Source organism: Malaclemys terrapin, chromosome 9 (assembly GCF_027887155.1).
Source record: "Malaclemys terrapin pileata isolate rMalTer1 chromosome 9, rMalTer1.hap1, whole genome shotgun sequence".
Classification (NCBI taxonomy): domain Eukaryota; kingdom Metazoa; phylum Chordata; order Testudines; family Emydidae; genus Malaclemys; species Malaclemys terrapin.
The window spans coordinates 69,955,494-69,979,742 of NC_071513.1; the positions used below are offsets into that span (position 1 = coordinate 69,955,494).

At 40.7% G+C, this 24,249-nt stretch overlaps 2 protein-coding genes across 2 annotated transcripts in view; one reads left to right on the plus strand and one right to left on the minus strand.

The window, feature by feature from the left end:
* The window catches only part of LOC128842728 (guanylate cyclase soluble subunit beta-2-like), a 34,695-nt gene extending 25,010 nt beyond the window's left edge, over nucleotides 1-9,685 (plus strand). The window contains exons 12-17 of the mRNA XM_054038870.1: nucleotides 594-740; nucleotides 1,012-1,166; nucleotides 2,327-2,541; nucleotides 2,627-2,749; nucleotides 3,757-3,934; nucleotides 6,583-9,685. Of these exons, the coding sequence (XP_053894845.1) occupies nucleotides 594-740; nucleotides 1,012-1,166; nucleotides 2,327-2,541; nucleotides 2,627-2,749; nucleotides 3,757-3,908 (792 nt within the window). The 3' untranslated portion in view covers nucleotides 3,909-3,934; nucleotides 6,583-9,685. The remainder of the gene's footprint in view (nucleotides 1-593; nucleotides 741-1,011; nucleotides 1,167-2,326; nucleotides 2,542-2,626; nucleotides 2,750-3,756; nucleotides 3,935-6,582) is intronic.
* Nucleotides 9,686-10,558: 873 nt separating this feature from the next.
* On the minus strand, nucleotides 10,559-17,407 carry CCDC195 (coiled-coil domain containing 195). Its single transcript, XM_054040868.1, has 3 exons — nucleotides 17,143-17,407; nucleotides 14,986-15,247; nucleotides 10,559-10,691 (listed from the first exon to the last, which is right to left on the minus strand). Exons 1-3 carry the CDS (start codon nucleotides 17,405-17,407, stop codon nucleotides 10,559-10,561), a joined length of 660 nt encoding a protein of 219 aa, XP_053896843.1.
* Between the last annotated feature and the right edge of the window lie 6,842 nt (nucleotides 17,408-24,249).

Below are 24,249 nucleotides of genomic sequence, written 5' to 3' on the forward strand. Positions count from 1 at the left end.
ATTAACCCGGGCAGCGATCAAACATGGTTGACTTGCTCATCATATGGTGTGTCTTGGGCAAATTTCTAACCTGGCAGAGCCCATCCCTCTCCAGGCAGCCCCCTTTTAGTCGTCTCTTACAACATGCAGGAGGAGCAGTTGGCCTATTCTGTCCCCGGACCCACAGGGGAACCATCTATGAATAGCATTCAGTGAATCCATTAGACTAGCTGCTGCTTCAGTGATTCATGTGCGGAGGTGTGCATGGGCGTTCCCACCCTGAGTCGTAGGGGGATGCTTTCACAGCACTGTTCCTCCACTTTCTCAGGCCCTGCAAAGAGCCCTCTGTAGAACCAGGATTGAGGGGGCAGAGATGGGGCAGGAACTTTTTAACTGTAGAACCAAGGGACGCATCAGACCCAACATCAGCCTCGTAGAAATCAGGGAAGTCAAAAGGCTGGGGGTTCCCTCCACTGTGACCTCTAGGTGGTCGAGACCAACCTTTGAAAGGGAAAATGGGGCAGCTGCAGGCAAAGAGAGTCCCTGCCCCTGAAAAAAATTCTCAGAATTAGAAGTATTTAGAATACTCGTCTGTGTTTCCCTAAATATTAAAGGTGGAGACAATAGGCGATGCCTACATGGTGGTAGGAGGTGTCCCTGTGCCTGTATCTACGCATGCTGAGCAAGTTGCGAACTTTGCCCTGGGAATAATCATAGCAGCCAAAGAAGTCAAGAATCCGGTTTCTGGAAAACCTATCCAAGTGAGTCAAAACCACAGAGATGTACATATTTCCACGTGCTGTTCGGGTGAAAGCGTTGTTGTGTGGTAAATGCACTGGTCTGGGAAGCAACAGAGCTGTGTTCTGTTCCTTTGTGACCTTGGGGAAGTCCCCTAGAGCCACATCTTGATAAGTTGCCTGATTTTTCAGAGGTGCGCCGCACTGTATTAGCATTAATGGATAGATGGCTGGTTAACATTTTAAACATACATTAAATAAGTGATATTCTGGGTTTCTTTGTGTCTTTGTAAAGATTAGAGTTGGGATCCACACAGGACCTGTCCTGGCTGGAGTAGTTGGAGAAAAGATGCCTCGTTATTGCTTGTTTGGAGACACCGTGAATATAGCTTCCCGGATGGAGAGTCATGGGGTTCCAAGTAAAATTCACCTTAGCCCCACTGCCTATTAGTGAGTAATGCTCCTTCTTCTTTACAGCTCTGCTGGAAAATTTTGCATTGTATTTTAGATGTAAATCCCACTGTCCTCCATAACTTACTCAGTTTTAACTAATACTTCATTACAATTATCAGTTCTTGTAAAACAATTTTATTTGTTCACATTATTTTGAGGCAACTAGATTAGGGTGAAATTTACGGTCCCTGCAAAAAGACAGATTACTCTGATTCTACATTTTAGAATAAAACATTTCAAAAATATTTTTCCATATCTCATGTGAATACATAATACATAATGATGTGATTTAAAGGCTCATTAGATCATCTAGCCAAAATAAGCCATAGAATTTCATCAATTTATCCCTGTACTGAGCCTGATAACTTGTGATATAACGGTTTTATTGGGATTTATTTAGCACGAGCTACATAAACCACTGTATTTTTTCCACCCTTGAGGAATATGAACTTCTCAATGCCAATAATACCTTTACACCACACCTCCATATTGTTCCTAAAATCAGAGCTTTTGTTCACCCAAGAATCACTTAATTGACCCATTTCCCTAGTTTTTGCTCTCTGTTTTCTAAAAATAAAGAACTAAACTCTGTTCATCCAAGTTTGAAGCATAATGATAATTTCTGGTATGTAATAGATGAAGTTTGCCATCAGAAATACTTAGTTAAACTACATTAGGGTAGAAGAATTAGTCCAACTCATGGTATGGACAATTGCATATCACCCTATATCTGCTCTATATAAAGTTCTAATTGGCAGGTGAATCCCACCTCAATCATTAATCTACATTTTACCATGGCTTCATGGACAGTAAGAACCTTACATATCAAGTGAGAATTTGATTTTGTTAAACCTTATTAGAGTCTGAGACAAAGTTGTTTAAATTAATTGACTTCAGCGGGCTTTGGATCAGGCACTTTGAGTACACATACATAAGCAAACCATGCCTTGTTCTGAATTAAAAAAAAAAACAGTTTTAGAACAAAATCCTTCTCTCAGTTATTTGTAGGGAATCGCAACTCTACTACCCTGGTCTCCCCACCTGTTTTAGTTTAACTGCTGATATACATTGTGCTATTCTGAGAGGAGAAGGCTAAGAATCTGATAATTTTTGCTCCGTATAAGCCCCTTTTAATGTGATTGTTATTGTTGTTCTAGCTGCCTAAAGGACAAAAATTTTGAGATGACTGAAAGAGGAGAGATTGAAGTGAAGGGCAAAGGGAAAATGCATACATATTTCCTGATTAGAAACAGGACTGCAACTGAGAATGAGATCATGGGAAACCCAATAAAGGAATCAGATTCTGACCATGAATCTGTTCAGTCCTTTCATGAGTCCAGGATCAAAATGATACAAAGTTCATGTCAGCAAGGTAGAGTTGGCACAACAGAAAATCAATTCTTTCCACAGTCTTTTAATTCCAATTACATTAAATGTCTGTTCCTATCTTCCCTCAGCTATGCAGCCCAGTTCAGACCAGGATCAGCCGCCAACCATAGCAATGAAGTACATTGATGGTCCCACAGAAACACAAGCCAGTTACAAAGGAAGAAGTCAAGAAAGAATTATGGATTTAACAGGTATTTTCTTTGTTACTGAATATTCAAATAGTGGAGTTAGAAAGCATTTGAGACTTGATCCTGCAAACTGATCATATTACTCATGTGAACAGTCATAGCTTACATACAGATGCATTATGTCAATGGGACTCCTCACATCAGTGGCTGCTTAAGGCTAACCATCCTGCACATTGTTTGGGGCTGACCATATCTATCTTCACAGTAATCCCAGGCTTCAGGGATGGGCTAGGGAGAAAGAAGGTCACAATGAGACTATTATGACTACCATTATCTTTAATATTTTGAAGGTCCCAATGAAGTTGTTTCTGGGATCCTGTGCAGTGGTCAAAGCCGAGTGAAGTGGGAAAGGGCGTTCTCATTGCATCAGCTAAGGAGGAGGGGGAGCCACTAACCCAAACCAAGAGAGGAAAGGGCTCTGTGGGGGTGCATGAGTCACCCTTGCCAGAGAGAGGATGGGGAGCTCTGATTCCCACCCCAACCTCCTGTAATTTTACCTGTTGGCCCCATCTCCTCAGTCTCTTTTGACCCAAGTACACTCAGGATTAATTCCTCAAACATGGGGGTCTTCTGCAAATCAGGTGACCCCATCAATTGTGCATTCCCTAAGCTCTGGAAACTGGCTTGTTTGTGTTTTTCTTGGTTATGAGTGGTAAGGTTAATCAAATCTTATGCCTTAAGGAACAAGCCACTCACCTGTGGTTAGGAAGGATTTATTCGCTCATGTACAGCGTTACACAGTTTATCAGGTGCTTTATGGGGAAGTTCATATTCCTGTGAAGTTGCAGGTACTGGCCAATGCTGGAAGCAGAATATCAGATTTGATGAATCCTTCAATCCTATGTACAGAGCAAAAATATTTTATGGCTCTTAAACGGACTAAAAAAAAAGTACATTTCCCTTTACCCCTGCTCTGCTCATGTGTAACCAGTAATATAACATCTACACACCTGCCTACTGATCCATCTATGGTCATTAAGAACTCACACAGGAGGAACATTTCTTTACAGGCAAAACACATGACTTTGAAAGCTACGGACATCTCCATGATGACCAGCAGCCAGGCAACGATCCTTATCTGCCCAACCAGGAAAGAATCAAACCAGCACCTGAAGAACCACAGAACAGAAATGTCAGATCCAATTTTTGCAATTTAATTTAAGCTGCTGACTTTTAAAGTTAAACAGGGTAAGTACATTGCAATCTACTTCATTTTGCTATCTGGGTACTGACTTTGTATAGAAATTAGTACAGGGGTTTTGTAAAAAATGACATTTCTTCAGTGCTTGCAAAAAATACAAAATGCTGGAGGAGCTCAGGTTTTTTTATTATGGTGTTTACATAATTTAATTGTAATATATGAATATGAGATGACACAAGATGCCTTGGAAATGGGGTGCTCCTCAGCAAGTGCCACATTTCTCCAACTGTCCTTCCCCTTGTACCAATTGTGTTCACGTTCTTGGGTTCCCATCCAGTGATCAAAGCACATTGGGACAGGAAAGGATGGGCTCGTGTGACTAGTGGCATCCCGGCTGTAATGAGCATTCCTAAGAAAAGAAAAATGCCCTGAAGTGACAACTGCCTTAACTCCAATAGAACTGACTACTTGCCTGAGCAAGATGAGCAGAATTTGGCCCCCATCCTAACTTTGATACCAGTTTAATAACTGACATGTTCTCTGCAGGGGAATATATCATGTTCTGATAGCAGGGATGGACTTGGATTTAATAAAATCAGTATTTCCATTTCAAAATAAAGATGATTTTTGCTTTTTAGTATTTATGGGACACACATCAGTTTACGGTTTCTTTACCTGCATTTGTGCTGCACATAGAAGACCTTAAAAGGAAACACACACTGCTGAACAGAAAAGCATTTTGAGCCCAGTTCACCCCTGTGCAGAGGGCCAGTACAAGGTCTATGCACCACTTGAGTCCTCTAAATAGGGTTTAAGTGGGATATAAGTGGATTTCAATTTATTTCTGAGCACCCCTCCCCACCTAAACAAGATAAATAAAGATCTGGAGCCCAGCAGTGGGGCATGACTTTGCTCCAGACAAGCGGTTCTTTAATTTCACTTATCTAATGCAGAAAATGGGATTCAGACTCACTAGATGATTTACCCCCTCAGACCACATTTGATCAAAAATGGCAGAGGGAAACTACAGGCAGAGTTGCCAAAAAAGGATTTGTGACCTAGGACATAGAAAGGAGCCATGATGGACATATAGACTGTGACCAAGATAGTGCATGGAACTTTTTTTCCCTCTTATTGCACTGCAGCCATCCTAGTATGGATGTAACACACAGCCCCCAGAGGGGGTTGGCTTTAGACTCCACCCCCAAATTGATTTAAGGTCTGCAGCTGTGGATTCCTTAACTAAGTAAGTGTGTGAACGTGAATACAGTTTGATGCACTTTGAGCAAGTATTCACCAGGGTGGATAATATGGCTGCTGTGCTGACATGCTCTGGGGCATCAAAGTTCCTCCTCTATATACAGGTGCATTTGAGGCAAATGTTCAGATCTCCTTTAAATACCAAAGAAGAATGTGAGACTTCTGTACGGAATCTTCCCTCTGCAGAAGACCCAGAGGGAAGTAATGCTATTTCACCAGGTTAAACGTTTCTGTTAAATCTAAAGTAATATGACGTGCCTGGTCACGTGCCCTAGAACGTTAACGTTTTATATGCTACGCCTGAGCACTACGGGAGAGTCAGAATTGAACTCTGTTTTATTACTGGTATGTTTTTAAGCAGGGCCCCCCTGAGAACTGTGTATTATTTTGGTGATGACCACATCCGCTGTAGGTTGCAGACCTAAGTTTTGTTATTGTGAAACTGGGCAATCTTTGGTGGTGGGTTGTTCCTTAGATCTGTGACATCTGCATTCCAAGCTACATCTTACTAAACCCCTTCTCACTCCAGATACCCTGGAGCCCCTTACTTCCCACACTGAGCTTGGACTGCTCATGTATTTATATACAAATCTCTCAAGAGACATCGACCCTTTTCTCATTCACACTTACTCTCACTGACACTTAATTTGAGGGACCGGCAGTGAAATCAGTGGTGTCTTGTCGGTGTAAGAGGACAACCTGCCCTGAAAGCATTGATCTGCCCTACTAGACAAATAGATTTAATTAGCCTTTCTCAAAGAGTCACATATGGTAGAAAAGTGTTCTTTCCAATTATCCCAATTTGGACAAGACAGTTGTAAGATTTGCTAACCGTTCTGGGTCCCCTGGGCAGTTGGGAGTGAAACACCTTTTGCTGGCAATTTTCCACTCTGGCCACTAGAAACAAGGGATCCTGAGGCTGCGGCAGTCAGCAGCTGCCTCTCTTATTGTTCCTCAGCTGTCTTCACAGCTCCCCTTGCTCTGAATGCCTCACCGCAGAGAGAAAAGAGGATGCAGTCTCCCTAAACCCCATAACATCAGGGCCTAGACAGCTGGAACAGTTTCAGGTACCCCTGGCATAGGAAAGGAGGCCATAGAGTGACAGAAGAGGAATGAGAGATCCCACAGACAACTATCCAGCAGGAGAAGGGGCAGATCCTCCAGTAGGGAGTGGAGAAAGGGATAGGCAGCTTAACAGGAAGAGAAAGAGAGAGTGGGTTGGCAGGGGAGAGAGAAAGGGAACCCACCATAGCTGGCAGAGAAGGAAGTGGGAAGACATCACAGGTGCCCGAAAGAGAGGAAAGAATGGGGGTGGAGGAAGAGATGTCCCAAAAGAGATGCGAGTTAGGGGAGCAGGCTGCCTTGCTCTCCCTGACTGATTTCCATCAAAAAGATGCCTTCATGCTGTGTAGCTCTTTAAAAATCTTTTTTCCAGGTAACCAGCTATCAGTCATCTCCTTGCTAGGAGGTTGCAAGGGTCAGCGCATCCCACAGCAGCAAGGGGGCTGGGCAGAGTATGGGGCTCCACTCTGGAAGGGAATTAGCGCTTGAATGGCTGAATAATGTCATTTGCCCCTTCTCCAGTTTGGAAGCTCACACAACTGCATCACCCATGAAGACCCCTCTAGGCCAGCAGTCAGTAAGGCAAATTTGATATATACTTGGTCATTTTCCACTGAAAACACTGTGAATGTTTAAGATGTGAAATATTTTAAATGCCAGTAACTAGTCCAATTCTGAGCACTATTGAATAATTTATTCCAGGGGTTCTCAAACTGTGGGTCAGGATCCCAAAGTGGGTTGCAACCCTGTTTTAATGGGGTCGCCACGGCTGGTGTTAGATTTGCTGGGGCCCAGGGCTGAAGCCAAAGCGTAAGGGCTTCAGCCCTGAGTGGTGGGGCTCAGTTTACAGACACCCCCCTGCCTTTGTCCTCCCTCTCCCCCCCCCCCCCGGTACCGGGGCGACGGGGCTGGGCTCAGGCTTCGGTCCCCCCTTTTGGGGTCGTGTAGTAATTTTTCTTGTCAGAAGGGGGTCGCGGTGCAATGAAGTTTGAGAACTGCTGATTTATTCTGTTAAGTTTTATTTCATGCTCTCTGTGTGTGTCTCTCTGTGTGTGTGTGTACTTTAAATGTACATGGGCAATGGCTTCAGTATGTACTCTCTTATACAAAGTCCTTCTAACGTCTCTCATCCAGAGATCCATCCAAGATATCCTATGGGCACCGGGTTTTAAAAAATAAATTATAGCTGCACATCATCACGTGTTCTTAAAGCAACAAACACCGCTAAAGATGTTGAAATAAAGGGGACTAGACACACAAAATAAATACTTTGGGTTTTACTTCACTATTCATGATTTTTAACAAACACTATGGAAAGTTAGTGCAGGTTTGTGCTCCTAAATCAACTAGGTGATTTTGAAAATCCCACCCATAGTGTCTTACAAAAAAATCAAAACTTATTGCTAAAAAAGAACCTGAGGTAAAATTTTCAAAAGCACCTAGAGGAGTTAGGCACTTTTGACATTTTTTACCCATAACTAACAATGTAATTTCAAGTAGAACTGGGGAAAACAGTGCCAAACTCTCAAAACCTTCCCATTTTTCAGTAACTTTTTCATTGGTTCTGTTCCCCCCACCCCATTTTTCTACCCACTTCTTATGAACACTGAAGCAATAACATTTTACTGGCAAAAATGTTCAAGGAAATTTAATTTCTAGGTTGCAGCCATACTATTTATTACTTCTACTGTGAACAGAAGAGCCCCATTGTGCTAGGGAATGAACATACACATAGTAGGAAACAGTGTCAGCTCCAGCGACCTTACAATTTAAATAGACGTCAGAAAAAGAGTGAGAGAAAAGAAATCTGATTGCCACTTTACAGATAGAAAACCAAGGTACAGAGAGATTAAGGCTCAGATTTTCAAAGTTGTGTAAGGGATTTGGATGCCCAGTTTTCATTAAGCCTGGGATATTCAAAGGAGTCTAAGGATGTTAGATCACAAGGATACAATTTTCCAAAATACCTAAGTGACATAGGAGTCTAAATCCCAGTTTCAAAAGCAACACAGACAGTGACTTTCATAAACAAACATTTTAATTTAGATTCCACATTAAAAGAAAAAATATTTCTAGTTGATTCAGGGGGGAAAAAATCAGAAAACCAGTGAGACATTTCAACTGAAACAAAAATTTTATTTTGTTTTTAATTTATCTGTGCAAAATAGTTCCTATTTTTCAACCAGTTCTTTTAAAAGCATCACTTATATTTAAATATACAGGAGAAGAGAACACTCAAATGAATAATAATAAAAAAACATTGTAGAAGCAGAAACCCGTATTGATCTAAAGAAGTCAAACTTGAACTGCTCAAATAATTAGGCAAAAGATTTGCACTAGTTATGTGAAACTCTTGACCAGAAATACAGACCCTTTCAAAGGGCCGGTGACTAAAGCTTAGTAAATAATTCACAGTGTATAGTTTATTTGATGCATTTAGACTTTTTCCATTTATATTTGATGAGCAGCCCACGGTTCTTGCAGATGTATTCATTATTCAAAATCATTTGCCAAATAATTTATACAAATAATTCTTAATTTTTAGCTCATCCACATGCAAATCACTGTCAGCATGCATGATCTAACATTTAAAATTCAAGCAGTGTTGGTTAGCTTTGGTTGAGCCCATTGGTCATGAGGCATTGTTAATGTTCTGTGACTCTGATTCAGGAAAGCACTTAAGCATGTCCTAAAGTCTCACCGATTAGGGATGCTTTCCACATTCTGAATCTGACTGAACGTACACTTAGAATCTAGTTTCTGGTGAGAGAAAGCTTGTGTTTGCAAATATAACAATTCACTTTCGGCAAATATTTTCTAAAACTAGCTGTTCATTAGGCTCTCCTGCCACTAAACTTATTTGCAGGCATATTCACAAATCATGAACAAATGGAGCCAAAAGGAAATCAGTTTTTTATTAGAGTGACTATCTGTGGAAACAGTTTTTGAGCTATTCACCCAGTTCTACTTGCAACATTACAAAGCAGCTATACTGGACCCAAACGGAACATGAAAAACAACATGAGCAGGGAGATCACACAATCACATCTCAGTGAGAATATAAAAGATTTTTTTCTAAAAATGACAAACTAAACTTTAAAATTTCAGAAATGAGACATGGTGAGAAACTTTTTTACAAGAACACGTTTAGCTGAATGTAAATTGATGGAGTAAACTCTCAGTCATTACTCTTAAAATATTTAGATAAGTATGTTGTTTAAGTTCAGTCAATTGGAATAAATTCCTTCTGTAGCCACATACTATATTAATCATGTGTATAAACACCTCCTCTTCGTGCTTATGGTTTGTGATATGCAGACACCTGGACAATGTATAGAGAAATAGGAATGTATGTGCAATATTTCCAGTTTGTAAATATTTGTAGCCAAATTAAACAATGTTTTGGCAATGTCTATTTCTTTAAATAACTGGAGCTGGGTGAATAGTTCACAATAAATAATTTACTTGATGAGTTTTTCCTCTTTTCCTTGTCATGAATTGTCCCCAGTTCTCTTTTTCTCACATTTTCTTTGTATTTGAAGTTATTTGCTGAATATTTTCAGCAAATAATTCTTGATCTGGAGCTTGTTCACAAGTAATTCACTGCAAGCTTTTGCTATTCAGAATTCCAGCTGTTTTGACTGAACACATGGTATGTTTCTGGTCTCTGATCAGATGAGCATAACTTAGAATCAGGCTCTCGATCGCATTTTCATATTAAGATCTGTCATGGTTTCTATTCTCTCAATAGTCCCTTAATGCAATTTCGGTGAACATTCCTGTCAGTACCTCATGCACTAGAATATTCACAAAAAATGAGTAGAAAAGAATATTGACAGTCAAGGTGAATGTCTATAAAAATTCAAATGAATGTTATATATTATTCTCAACATAGAAGCCCAGCTATATTTCTATTATAAGGTTTTACAGCTTCATACACAGAAAAACTCACATGTTCTTTAACTGTTTCTATTTTGCGATTTGCAATATATACTTTTCTAGCAATGGGAACAACAACAAAACATAAGAAACTGCGTTGCATGGTAACAGTAACACTGCAACAAATGCTATTTAAAAGTAGTTCTTGAGGTATGTGGATTTTGCAAAAATATACTTGGTGGTGGTATATTTGTTACCAAAGGGTTTCAACATAGTATATAGACCTCTGACAGGTTTTGTCATGGTTTCCATTTCCTTGCTAAACAACAGGCCAGTGACCTGGAACACAGTCTTAGTGAGTCTCTGAAGGCATCCTGCCAAAGCACTTTGCAGAAACATAACCTGACACACAGCTATCATTTAAGGCTAGTTTATCTCAAGAATCAATGGGCCTTTAAAAATTCACCAGCTCACATATCCTTTTCAATAATGGTGCTTAACTGTTTTGTGTCCTGATTTTGTGGGCATTTGAAAGAACCTTGATTTTCGGAATAAGATGACATGTCCATTGGTAACAGGAACCTAACCGCCTTTACTTTACCCCTAGAGGAAAATGAGAAAGAATTATGAGTTGCTATGAATGTACAGAGTGTGCGGAAAACAGTGAGAAAAGGGAAAATTCCACAAGGCTACATACCACTTCTATGTCTACAAAACTGCATACAGACTTAGTGAACAAATGACTGCATCATCTGTCAGGTGTTTGCTCTTCATACCTGTGTGTGCTCATACATCTGCATACTCTTTCAATGGTCTTACACTTGTGCACAGAAAAGTCCAACTATTGAAAGTCTACAGGCAGGTATAAAATGTTTTAAGGTACACAGACAGTTGCAACTTCCAACTATGTATGTGCATCCTCAATTTTGCTCACACAAGTGAATACCTGGTAGAAATTAAAACATACCCCTTCAAATGTTCAAAAATCAGACATCTGGAGAATAAATGATCAAGTTCTCTCTCTCCCCGCCCCCCACTCCTTTGCTGTAAATGCCACCTTTCCTCTATCCTTCAGGGTAACAGGAGAAAAGAAAATCATGAAAACCGTAAAATGTTTTTTCTTCAATAGTTATTGTAGGATAAAATATGACCCAGAGCAGACGTCCTGAACAATTCCCTTTGCTCTACTTAAATTCAACCAAAGCCTTGCATTATGGGTGAAATTCATTTCTATGGAGAAGGATACCATCCAGACCTATGAACCACTTAAGTCCTACTTAAGTCTTCAAAATAGGACTGAAGTGGTGTATAGTCATTGTATGGGCCCTATGCATAGACCTGAATGTTACCCTAATGGCTTACATCACCTTTAAGTGGGGCAAAAGGTCTCATGTGGACCTTCTGCACTCAGGTCAATTTTATGAGTTAAAGAGTAATTTATCATACAAGCTACATTGCATTATGCAAATAGCCATTTCCAGATGTATAAAGCACATGGCTATTACTTGTAAGCTAGAGTGATCTTTCAACTTGTGTATTATCCACCTTCCTGTAACTTGTACACAGATGGAGAATACCTATGGCAAGATGAATGCTCAGGGCTAGGGACTGTGCCATTTAGGCACTGCCCTAAATATGGGATGCTGTGTAGATGCATTGACCCAGATGCTGCTTGATCACAGGATGTACAGTCACTCCCCCAACCTCTGGAGTGCAGGGCAGTGTGCAGACCACACCGTCCTTTAGCATAATGCAGCCTTCTCTTCCTGCTCTGCCCTTCCCCACCCACTTTGGAGCAGTGTGCACACAGGATTGGACCTCAAGTCAAGGTTTGCTTCTGCGTTTTTTATAGCCTGCTCCACGTGAGGCACTTCGCTGCAAGTCAGTGGAAAATCTGCACACAGCGTGAATGCAGAATGGCACCTGTGAATGATTCTAAAGAGGCTTTTGTAGACTTTGTAGTTTTACTATAAATCCAAGAGCCATGAGAATCAGTAAAACATCGTCCAATGAGTCTTTTGCTTTGTTACAGTAACCTATCATAGTTGCTTTGCAAAATGTCTATTTTCCAGTACTGATTGTAAAATGCTTTGAGATCTGTGGATCAAAAGCACTATTTACATGCAAAATATTAATGTTTAGTCACAGTATTATTAATTTTTACAATGACTTTAAGAAATTGCCACACCAGATAAGACAAAGTCTAGTCCTCCCCAGTCCAGCACCTTGTCTCTCACCATACTTTCAGAGGAAGGTGCAAGAAACCCCCATGGTGAACAATGAATGGAATAGCTTGTAAAAATATGCATAATTAGCTTGTGGAACTCATTGCCACAAAATATCATTGATACTAAGAATGTACTAGGATTACTGAAAGTATTAGACATTTACATGGGTAGTGGGAACATCCACAATCATGGCAAAAACATTTTAAAAAATAAGTGACAAAGCTTTGTGATTCAGGGCATAAGCCAATCACCATACTAATGGGGGTTGTGAAGAAACTTCCTCATAAGTTAAGATATTCCATAATTGTGTTGGGGGTACAGTTAAAGACTTAGGCCTAGCTGAATAAGCCCCTCAAAATGCAACAGGCAAAATTGCTGACAAAGCTTTCTAATAATTTACAAGCTTACATGCTACCTTTGAGCAAAAGTCCCCCAAAACATATGTTTGGAAAAAATAATTATATGCTGACATTAAGGCACGTTGTTCCTCATAAATTTCCTATTCAAATAAAAAAAATACTTCAGGATGCTACCTGTGTACTGAACTATGATACGAAAAGATGGACAATTGGTGAATGGTAAAAATGAAGGCTACATTTTGTTAGTTTAAAGTTACTAGTTCATGACAATGTATGCTGCATGGTAAAAGGATAATTGAGTTGTGTTGATGATTTGTAATAACATAGAATGGAGAATGAAAAACAAATTTTGGAAGTTTGGGTAAATATGTAAGTGGGCATGTGGGATGGTAGATGACATAAAGGGACAAATTAATGTATACAAACCAAATGGACAAAGGCCCAAACTGGAGAACACCGGCCCAGAGACAGAATTGACCATCATGAAGTAGAGATCCTCACTATCCCCTGGAACTCATTAACTTGGACCTCTACCTGTTCCGTCTTATCTTACTGTCTGTTGTATGTATATGATCAGAAACAATAAGTGACAATGACTTTGTCAGAACATTTATAAGTAAAGGCTAAAAATTGATTAAGCCTAAATTGGGTGGACTTGTGCCTCAGTTTCCCATCTTACAATTGTTTCCTGCGCCTTCTTTTGAAGCAGCCAGCACGGGCTACTGATCAGAGATAGGATACTATACTAGATGGACCATTGCTCTGAGCTGGTATGGAAGTTCCTATGTTCTCAAAAGCAGTAATAAAATAGTCAATACTACTACTTTGAGTAACAATTAGTTATATAGAAATTTTCAACCATGGACCCAAAAGCATTTGTTAAGAAATATATATTTTTGATCTTTTACCTTTTCACTTTCATCAAATGTTCCCTTTTTCTTGGATTATGAGAAAGGGTAAATATCTTCTCTATGCCATTCGTTGTTTTCAGAGTAGCAGCCGTGTTAGTCTGTATCCGCAAAAAGAACAGGAGTACTTGTGGCACCTTAGAGACTAACGAAAGCTTATGCTCAAATAAATTTGTTAGTCTCTAAGGTGCCCCAAGTATTCCTGTTCTTTATTCATTGTTTTGTGCACCTCTTTCATGTACCCACTTATTCATATCCTCTCTAAACTAAACAGTTCAGAAGCACTTAAAAGTCCCACTGAAAAGAGCCTAAGTCACAATTGACTTTCAGTGAGACTTAGGTTGAAATCAATGGGAGGTAGATGTCTAGGCACTTTTGAAAATCCCAGTAGGTGCCTAGGGGCATCTTTAGGTACGTAAATACCTTTTAAAAATGTGGCCCTAAGTGACATTTTAAAATGGGACTCATGCACTTTGTATATTTTACCACCAGTCTTTTTCAGCCTTTCATACACAAGGTTTTCTGTGCTTGTAGGCATTTTTGTTACTCCCCTCCAGACTCCTTCTAGCTCTACTATTAATTCTTTTTAGCATAGGATGACCAGAACTGAACATGTTATTCTAGCTGAATGCATTTATATAATGACATTATAATATTTCCAGTATTATTTTCTATTGTACTCTTTAGCTATCCTAACTACTTTTGTGTACATTTTTGATTGCTGCCTTATATTGGAGCGGTTTCCACTGAGCGGTGGATAGTGACACCCAAGACTTGTTTCTGAGCAATTTATAGTTCATTTAGTACCTAGCAAAGTGTATGAGTAGTCTTCTCAAGGTGCAAAGTCAACTATAATGCTTCACGTGACAGGAAAGAATAAAATTATAAAGTAAAAAGAAAATGTCCTATTTCATTCAAATAGAAAAATGTGGCTTAGCTTGTCAGAACAACACACCAATCTACAAAACTCCCATTGATTTCAATAGTGCCAGAAATTCACTTTTTTTTTTTTTTTTTTTTGTAATTTGTAATTTTTAGTGAGGCGGTCAGTCCTGCATTGAAACCAATAGGAGTTTTGCCATTGACCTCACTGAGAACAGGCCTAGGCCCCTTATCCATTACAGAATTGTCCCCTGTGCCTCACATACATTTCACAAGTTATCCTCATAATAAAGAACTTTGAATTCAAAGAAGTACCCACATTTATTATCAAATCAAGCGGAAGTAACACCGCTAAGCTACCTACACTTTAAAGGTAGGGTTACCAGATAGCAACTGTGAAAAAACGGGACAGGGGTTGGGGGGTAATAGGCGCCTATATAAGAAAAAGTCCCAAAAAACGGGACTGTGCCTTTAAAAACAGGACATCTGGTCACCCTATTTAAAGGTAAATATTACCTACCTGCACTTATAAACATGCTCTTGAAAAGACCTCCTTTTGCTAGAATTATTGCTGGAGAAGCAATCGGCTGGAATTTTTGCAGATCCTTTTTCTTCTTCGTTGGTTAGTTGCATCACCGAGGAGCCTGCTGGTGGTTTGACAATTCCCTGCACCTCCAGGATTCTGTTACTTGGATGTCTTTTCTCAGCTTTGTGGTGTTTGTGTCCAGAAAAAGATTGCACAGAGGAAGAAATGGAATAACGCCTAACAATCATACTATTACCTGTGTAGCAGATACAAAATCAGAGTTAAAATCAAATTAAATACCCACATCTGCTTCATAGACTTTTATTATATGGAAACTAAAAACCAATAGCAAAATGATTAAGTCCTGCATGATAAGAAAATATATTTGAGGAAGATTTTCCTAAGCAGAAGTGGCAGTTAGGGGCACTGGGTCATGGAGAGTTATGTGCTATTTGTGCTTTTGAAAGATCCTTTCCTATATTTTGAGTGTAAAGCCAATGACCAATAAAAGCCTAAAAGATATTTACATAGGGCCTGAATGTGAAATCCTTTCTCATATTGCTGGGTCACTGGGACTACTGGAGTCAGTATGACTCCTCATATGAGTAACTGGTGATCAGTAGGAGTAAGGGGTTCAGAATCTGGCCCAGAGATACACAGCCGTTTAAGCACAAGAGCAGGCCATGAGCCCTTATGCTTGGAATGATGATGCCATCTGATTGTGTGTAAATTTTATTAACAAAGTTTAAGATTTTATTTTCAACATTAATAATATTTGGGGGCGGGGGAACCAAAGGGGTTAAACACACTGTTCTTTGAAAACACCCCCCACCTTCAAGAAATATAGATGCGGGGAAGCAGGATAGCTGGAAAACTTCTTGCTCACCAATTCAAGCCCCTGAAAGACCTTTTAAGGGCCTGATCCAAAGCCCTTTGAAATACATAGGAGTCTTTCTATTGAGTTCAATGGGCTTTGGAACAGACCTTAAGTTATTCAATTCCATGCAGTCACCAATTGTACTTAAATACATTAATATCCTTTGACCCCACCACCTACACCACACCTTTCCATCAATTTATCTCCTTATATTCTTTTTATGTATGCTCTTCCTAACTTAAACCTATGCTCTCTAGGGGCACTTCATCATGGGCATGGACCTTAGCCCCTATCAGGTGGTAAACAAACCTTGCTGGACGGCGACCTCTGAAAGGGGTCAAAGAACATGTGGAAAATGTGGTGACACAACTATGATTATTTATTTGTATTATTTATTTATACCCAGTCCTGGATTAGGGCCCCATTGGACTAAGTACCGTGCAAACATATAATAAAAAAGCAATAGGCCTTAATTAGACATTTTTGTACAAGGACCTGCTCCTGCAAACCCAAGCGTAAATGTGTACAGTATCCAGTTCTACACATTTGTATGTCAGCAAATGCACTGTCTTTTGCAGCAAATCCTGCTCAATTAACTCACACAGGTGGGTTAACTCACACACTGACATCAGTGAGACTACTCTAGATAAAGAGAATAAGGCGTATGTGGGCTCTTTTCTGATTAAATGAGACAGGATGAAGTGTTCTCTCCCTCTTGCATACAGGTGCACACAGAACATATCAAGCATAACACATATTGGGCATGATTCTAACCTCACACTGATTTTTACACTGGCTTCAATGGAGTTATACCTGATTTGTCAGTGGCTAAGTGAGGTCAGATTCATTGCATATATTGTTAATCCTATTGTGCCTAAGAACCTGTCAGGGGTCAGGGCCCCATTGTACTAGACACAGGACTAACAAACACCACACAGACAGAGCCTTCCCCAGAGAAAGCACAATATTAGGCCAAATCTTACTCAAAGACAGTGGAACTATTTAGTGGGCCCTGATCCAGCAAAGCACTTAACCAAGTGCTTGACACTGAGTACTTGGGCAGTCACTGAAGGGCTCCAAGTTAAGTCCATGTTTAAGTGCTTTGCTAGACCAGGGTCTTGATGAAGGCCAGAGGGTTTCACCCACGTTGGCGAAGTCCATAACAATGGCAGATTGCCAGTCTCTGTAGGTAAATAACTGCAGAACTTGGTGATCCTTGAATGAAAGCTAAGTGCAAAGTAATACTATCAATAGTAATGGTGACTCTTCAGTACCTTTCTGTTCCTGCAGCGCCAGAGCTGAGCTGGCTGAGACATTCCTACGCAGGGCCACTGGAGAAGTGACCCTCTCTTCCCCTGAATCAGTGAGGCTTCTGGCTTCCCCATGTGCACGTTCTCCTCTTGCTCCTTCCTCCTGGTTAGCTGCCCTCTGTCCGCTGAATTTCAGTTCCACCCGAAGGGCCCTATTTTCTCTCTCCAGCTTGTTGATCTCAGACCGCATTTCCCGGATGACTCGCATGAGCTGCGTGTTTCCCTCCATGACTCTCTCCCTTCCCCAGCTCCTCCCCAGGCAGCTAAGGCAAGTGCTGCTTGTGCAGAGGAGAAACCATTAATCCAGTGTGGCGGGCTCATCCTGCACTTAAATACATGTGAACAATAGGATCCCTCTTTGCCATCTTTCACCACCAGGAGAGCTTGGATGAAGCTGTCAAACTCTTCAGAGAGCCCAAATGATTTATTCATTCAGGGTTTCAGTTTTCAGGACTGAGCTTTTCATTTTGGCATTTACTTTTACACAAGTCAATTACATTTCCATATTGCAGCATTATTAGAAAAACTTATGGGTAAGATCCAAACAAGCGTTCCTTTCCCTTCCACTTACCTCAAGCCATCATTTTAAGTTTTCCCCCAGGAGACAGGTGTTTCTCCAGCAGGTACCCCGGAGATCTGTTTCCTCATCTGGTTCCTAAGGGCCACTGAATGCTTCAGATACACACAGGAGGGGTTTGTCTGTGCATCAAAACAATTAATCTCTTCACTGCCACGTGGTGAATTATTTATTTCTGCTTTCAACATTTGGCAATGTCTCACTTCTCAGAGAATTCAATTAAAATTCCCACTTAGAATTAAAACAATAAAACAAACAAAATGCTCCCAACTCAAACTCCCAAGAGCTGTGATAAAACAGCAGGCAAACTATAGTTATTCCTGACAGGATAGTCTGTATTTCACTACCCCTCACTACTCCTTATTGTTTGTTTTGGGAAGTTTGCCTGAACAAAGCATGGGCAATGTAAGGAGAGACAGATCAAACATGAATCTTGCAGTAGAAAAGAAACCCAAGACTTTGCGCTGCTTTCATTACCTGGTCCTTAAAGCTGTTTCTCTGCTGGAAATAAAAAGCTAAAACCTCATAAAGCGCATTGTGAAACATCCATTTTCCTTCCCTAAACTTACATTAATATTTAAACATTAGAGAACTGTCAAACCTGCATGAAAACATTTAAAAATCCTTCTGCTCTGAGATAATTCTGCATCTCCTCTAATTTTTATAACTAAGGAATGTTTGAAGGAAAATAAGATCTTTGGGCTAGATGCAACCTACTGCTTACATTGACCAACCGATGTGCTGGAACTAGGCTGAGTAATGGGTATAAGCTTTGTGTTGTATCTGAAGTCTACCAAGCATGCAGAATTTTTCCATGATCTGGAACCACATACATTATGGTTTTGACAAGTTTTCTCCTAGAGTTTGTGTGCTCTAGAATTTTCTACCTCGCACAGAGCTGGCAAAGCTCCAACTGCCTGTAAAAGCAACATTTGCTCCTGTAACAAACTATGGCTTCATGAATACAGGCACCATATTCCTCAGTGAGGCTGGACCCATAATGTTCAGCACTAAAAGAACAAGCCCTTACCAGCTGGGCTAAGAAGATGCCAATCAGCTCTCAGATTGTAAATTCTTTAGGGCAACCACACCCCCTATGCTCAGGGAATCCAGCTCTGGTCAGCCAAGGTCACTTTCAATGAAAAAAAGACTTAACAGACCACAGAATCTGATCCTGTTGTATATAATGCACCTTCCTTTTCCAGGATTCATTGAATCACCATTGAACAGCTAAAAGCCATTGAAATCAAAGGATAGAGATTTTCAAACTTGAACTAGTTTTCAAAGCTGCCCAAAACAATTCCAGAGATTCCAAGAACATTGAACTGCACAAGATTTTACCCTCTTTGATTGAAAGTCACAGCTTGCTCTACTAGAAGTGAATAGCTAAATAACACAGACTGCGAAGTCTTGGCATCTGGAAGCAATTTAGTATCTTCACCAAAAATTGTCTTGATTTAACCAATAGGAAGGTCTTTGGTGTGTTCTGTATGGGTTAGTGAAGTGTATGAATTTCTTACAAAGTAGATTTGTAAAAGAAAGGACACAAGGAAAATGTCCAAATCTTACAATACAGCTTCATTAAAAATCCAGGATAAACTAAATTTTTATTCTGAATGGCACAGAGATGACTTGAAAGTATATAATATCCCTGCATTCATATAGCTATAGATGAGAGAGAGAGAGAGAGAGAGTGTGTGTGTGTGTGTGCGCGCGCATGTGCGTGTGTAACTGTTGCTGGTAGTCACTGTGGCCCATAAGTAAAGGAAGCAGTTTTGTAGATTATAGAGTGTACTTTATAAAAGTTGGACAATATTAGAAAATGGCATCCACACTGCTAATGGAATCATTAAACTTCTTTTATAGCTGTTTGGCTTGCCAAGCTCATTCTCTTGCTTTTCTAAGGGTTAGACAGGCCACATGGACACTTTGCTGTTCCAATAAAACCAAATTGTGCTGTAAATCGGTCCTTTCCTTGAATGAACTTGAGTGTTTTATACGACAAATCACAGCCACAAAGATGCAGGCACCATGACCAAAAGTAAGAACAAAACCTAGAAGCTTCAGAACAAAAAGGAAAAGGCTTGATATCACTTGAACTAAAGGACCAACGCCATTAGAGATGAGCAAGCAGCAGGCTTTATCCTTAACTGGGCCAAGCCACTTGAAGGAAACATGACCATATGCAAAAACAAACAAACAAACAAAAAAAAACAATATACCTTTACATAATTTGTATTACTATAGACAAAGCGGTAGCATTGCCTACAGTCAATGAGATCCAAAGATTAACTTCACTGGGAGTCCTCAAAATTCTAAAGCTAATTGTAATCAAAGTAGTTTCATTGTGACCTTGTGCTCCTCCCACCTGTTTATTGCAACCAACTGCTGCATCTGTGTTATTCTCAGACTCTACACTCTTTGGAGCAGGAGTTGTCTTTTTGTTATGTGCTTATGCAGTGGGGTTTGATCCATGAATAGGGCCCCTAGGCGTTACTACATACAAATAATTTTAAAAAGCCCTTTTAGAAAACTATTAGATGGGAGCATTGTCTGTGCCCAGGGATCTACCAGTATAGCAGCAGCGTTGCACTTACCAGAAGGACCTTGGTTTGATAACTAGATTTTGCTTTTATCTCCCTAGCCCATCCTTCAAGCTTGGAATTACTGTGAAAATTGATGTGTTCAACCCCCAACAACATCCAGCATGGTTAGCCTGAACCAACCACTGATGTGAATACTCCCATCATGGTATCATGCATCTTCTGTTCCTGTGAAAAAACAAAATTATCTAAATTATGAGCCTTTGAAAAATCTTAGTTCGCACATGCTCAGTAGAGACTTGTTAGAATTTGGCAGCTAAATTCTCTGAAGATTCTGTCTGCACTGAGCATGCTCAAGTGGCTGAGTATGACTTTCCCTGCAATTTCTGCTCTAGGCATCTTGGGACCTTGAATGCAGAATTGTTCAAGGTAAATCCTAAATTAGCAGCATTTATCCTGGCCCCTCTATTTACATCAGTCTGGGAAAGAGAAAAAGTGCCAGATGAGTGGACCAATGGGGTTATAGTTAAGATACCAAAGAAAGGAACTCTGTGATTGTAATAACTGGCATGGTATCACACATTTATCTGTGCCAAGCAAACTATTGTGTAAGGTCATAATCCAGCATATATCAGAGGCAGTTGATAGCATTCTCAGATAAGAGCAAACTGGTTTTCAGAAAGGGTGTGGACACACAGACCAGATCTTCACTCTACGAAACATAATAGAACAGTGCTTAGAATGGCAATGGCAACTCTACATACATTTCATAGACTTTGAGAAGGCTTTTGATAGCATTCACAGGACCAGCCTATGGCACGTTCTGGAGGCATATGGCATTCCTTTCCGTATGATCAATGTCATCAAAAGTTTCTATTGCAACTTTACATGCAGTGTTGATCACAGTGAGCTCAGTTTGAAGTCAAAACAGGAGTACATCAGGAGTATGTCATGTCTGCCATCCTCTTCAACATTGCCATCAACGGGGTAATGCAGCATACAACAGAAGACATGCTAAGAGGCATTAAATGGACACTCTTCTCATCCCTTGAAGACCTAAACTTCACAGATGATCTCGCTCTCCTATCACATACCCAACACCATATACAAGAAAAAACAACTCGACTCAATGCATTCAGCCAGCAAACTGGACTGAAAATCAACCGCAATAAGACAGATATCATGACCTTTAATATTGCCTCACTATCACCAGTATGGGTAAAGCATTATGTTCTCACCAATGTAGAAACATTCACATACTTGGGCAGCACCATCAGCCAGGACGGTGGAACAAGCCAGGACATCCAGAACAAAATCAATAAAGCCAGGAACACCTTCAGGAGCTTAAAAACAGTCTGGAGATATCAAAATACAACACCAAAAGCAAACTCAAGATTTATCAGAGCTGTGTACTTTCAACACTACTTTATAGTGCAGAATGCTGGGGAATGAGACAGTATGACATGTCCAAACTGTCTTCATCACATACAACCTGCCTCAAAAAAATCCTCCGTATCTTTTGGCCCAGAACAATCTCAAACCAAGATCTATTGACACAGTGCAGCCAAGAGGATCTGAGCACTATCATTCCCAGGAGGCATTGGAGATGGAATCAATTGGTCATGTGCTTCGGATGGAAACTGATCCCATCACCAGAGTAGCAATAAGATGGACACCTGAAGGCAAACGAAAACGAGGTCGCCCGAAAACAACATGGCGAAGAGCTGTGGAAGCAAACTGAAAAACCTGGGGCCCAGCTGGGGAACCATTGAAAGACCTGCCAGAAACAGACAGGAGTGGAGGAGCTTTGTCACTGCCCTAAATGCCAGAGGCGTAATAGGAACATGATGATGATGATGATGACTTTTGGGACCACTGTTACCGCAAGGACCAAAACTGAGAGCAGGGAGATTGCCTGTGTTCTCAATGCTCTCCTTGCAGGTGTCCAGCTAGTGTGAAGGAGGAGGATTCAGCCTGAGTTGAAGGGAGCGTGGGACAGGAGGTAAGGGGAGTTGATTGGAACAAGGAGCCTGGAGGTGAGGGAAGATTGTGATTGGGAGCTGGGGAGAGGGAAGGAGCTGGGATGGGGAGCCAAAGTGGGGTCCGACTGAGTCTGGATGAGGTGCCAGGAGCAAGACAAGGAGTCTAGAATGAGAGGACAGTACGTGATCATGTGATTAAAGACTATCATAATGCATACAGTAACAGAGGGTGGGAGGGAATGTTCATCTGCACAGGCAATCTTAATCCTGGTGCCTCTTAAATTTTGAGTGCTCGACTTTGCAACTTTACTAATGTTCTTTTAATGTAGGTGGATGGAGGGGGTGTATGTAATATTGCAGACATTGCCTCAGACAGTGTCTTTAATACAGAGAAATGTTTTATAGTTGTTGCATAAGGAAGATTATTATGTTGGTAGACTGAATTTACAACTCTTTGCAGGAATTCTCTGGATGGAAATTGTTATTTAAAAGGGCTGAATTTGAAGAATACCAAATGTTTCAGACTGAAGAACCAGAGCAGAAGTTAAGGAGATTTGAAGGCAGTGCTCTAGAATGTGATAGTATTTCAGACAGCGGGTATAGCTGTCAACTTGCATGTACAATTATAATTATTTTAGTACAATAGACTATACATTTAGAAAGAATAGTGAGATTCTAGTGTAATACACACCTTTAAAGCTAAAGTCCATACTCCCAATCATTGTAACTTGAACTTGGAATGACACAGGACACTGCTCACCCAAGTCCAGTGTGATGTCAATAGCAGAAATAGCTAGCTGTGGAATGTAAGGCAGATGCTTATCTGTCATACAAGATTGCATCTTGCTTTGAACAATGTTCATCTGTGAGAATGCTTCCTCACATAAATAAGTGCATCATTTCTATAATGCAAGGATCTGACAGGCAAGACTTTTCAGCAAGTTTGATAGTGCTTTAATGGCTATTGATGGAAGGAAACAATATCCAGTCCACTAAATTTTGTCTTTCACTGCAGTTCCTAATAGCTTTTACTAGCTGTGCTCTCTCCAAAGCTGAAGGAAGCAGACTGCTGATGGTGTAAGCATCTTCCTGACGGAATGAAATTCACCACACCGCTTCAGAAACTTGAAAGTGAATCTTTTCTTCGTATGTGAGAGGGACATACCCATCCATATCTAGGGTTTTTTTTTTCTTTTCACAGTTTGTGTTGCTCAGCATAATACAAACTGCCCGTAGCAAGCCTTTCCTCCAAGAACTGAAGTTGCATTTGAAATGCATGCACAAGATCAAATGCAACTTCAATAACTGGGCCTTGACCTGCATCAAAATGATCAGCAGAGTTAATTGCCAGCTAACATCTATAGGACAAACAAGAGCTCTAACTTTGTATAGATCAGCATTTTCCCATGATATATCTGTAGAATTTGTATATATTCAAACCTTCTCTTTAGCACATCTGTATCCTCCAGAAGCACATAATACATTTACATAGTGATACACAGTGATACATTCACCTGTGATCAGGGCCGGCTCTAGGCACCAGCAAAACAAGTAGTTGCTTGGGGTGGCAAATTTGCAGGGGCGCAAGAATCCAGCATGGGAGCTGAGAACCAACAGGGGGCCCTGGGAGCTGTAGTTTCTTGGTTAGCTCACTGCCTATAAAGCCAGCCCTCGAGCAGGGAAAGAACTACATTTCCCAGCATTCCCTTGGCCACTACCAACAGGAAAGGGAGGGGGAAGGAGTATGGAACTGAAACCTCATGCTGCAGCTTGCTGTGAATGATAGGGACAGAGCCAGCTCTAGGTTTTTTGCCGCCCCCCACTCCAGCCCTGGGCTCCCCCCGCACCCCCGTGTTGCCCCAGCCCTGGACTCTCCCCTGCCCACACCCCCTGCCACCCCAGCTCTGGCCCCCACCTGCACCCCCCTGCTGCCCCAGCCCTGGGCTCTTCTCCCCCCCCCACACACACA

Coding starts and splice junctions, on each gene's coding strand:
- CCDC195 (XM_054040868.1), bottom strand. CDS start 17,407: ATGGAGGGAAACACGCAGCTCATGCGAGTCATCCGGGAAATGCGGTCT. Junction 15,248..17,142: donor GGCGCTGCAGGAACAGAAAG/GTACTGAAGAGT, acceptor TCTGCTACACAG/GTAATAGTATGATTGTTAGG. Junction 10,692..14,985: donor GAGCATGTTTATAAGTGCAG/GTAGGTAATATT, acceptor ATTTTCCTCTAG/GGGTAAAGTAAAGGCGGTTA.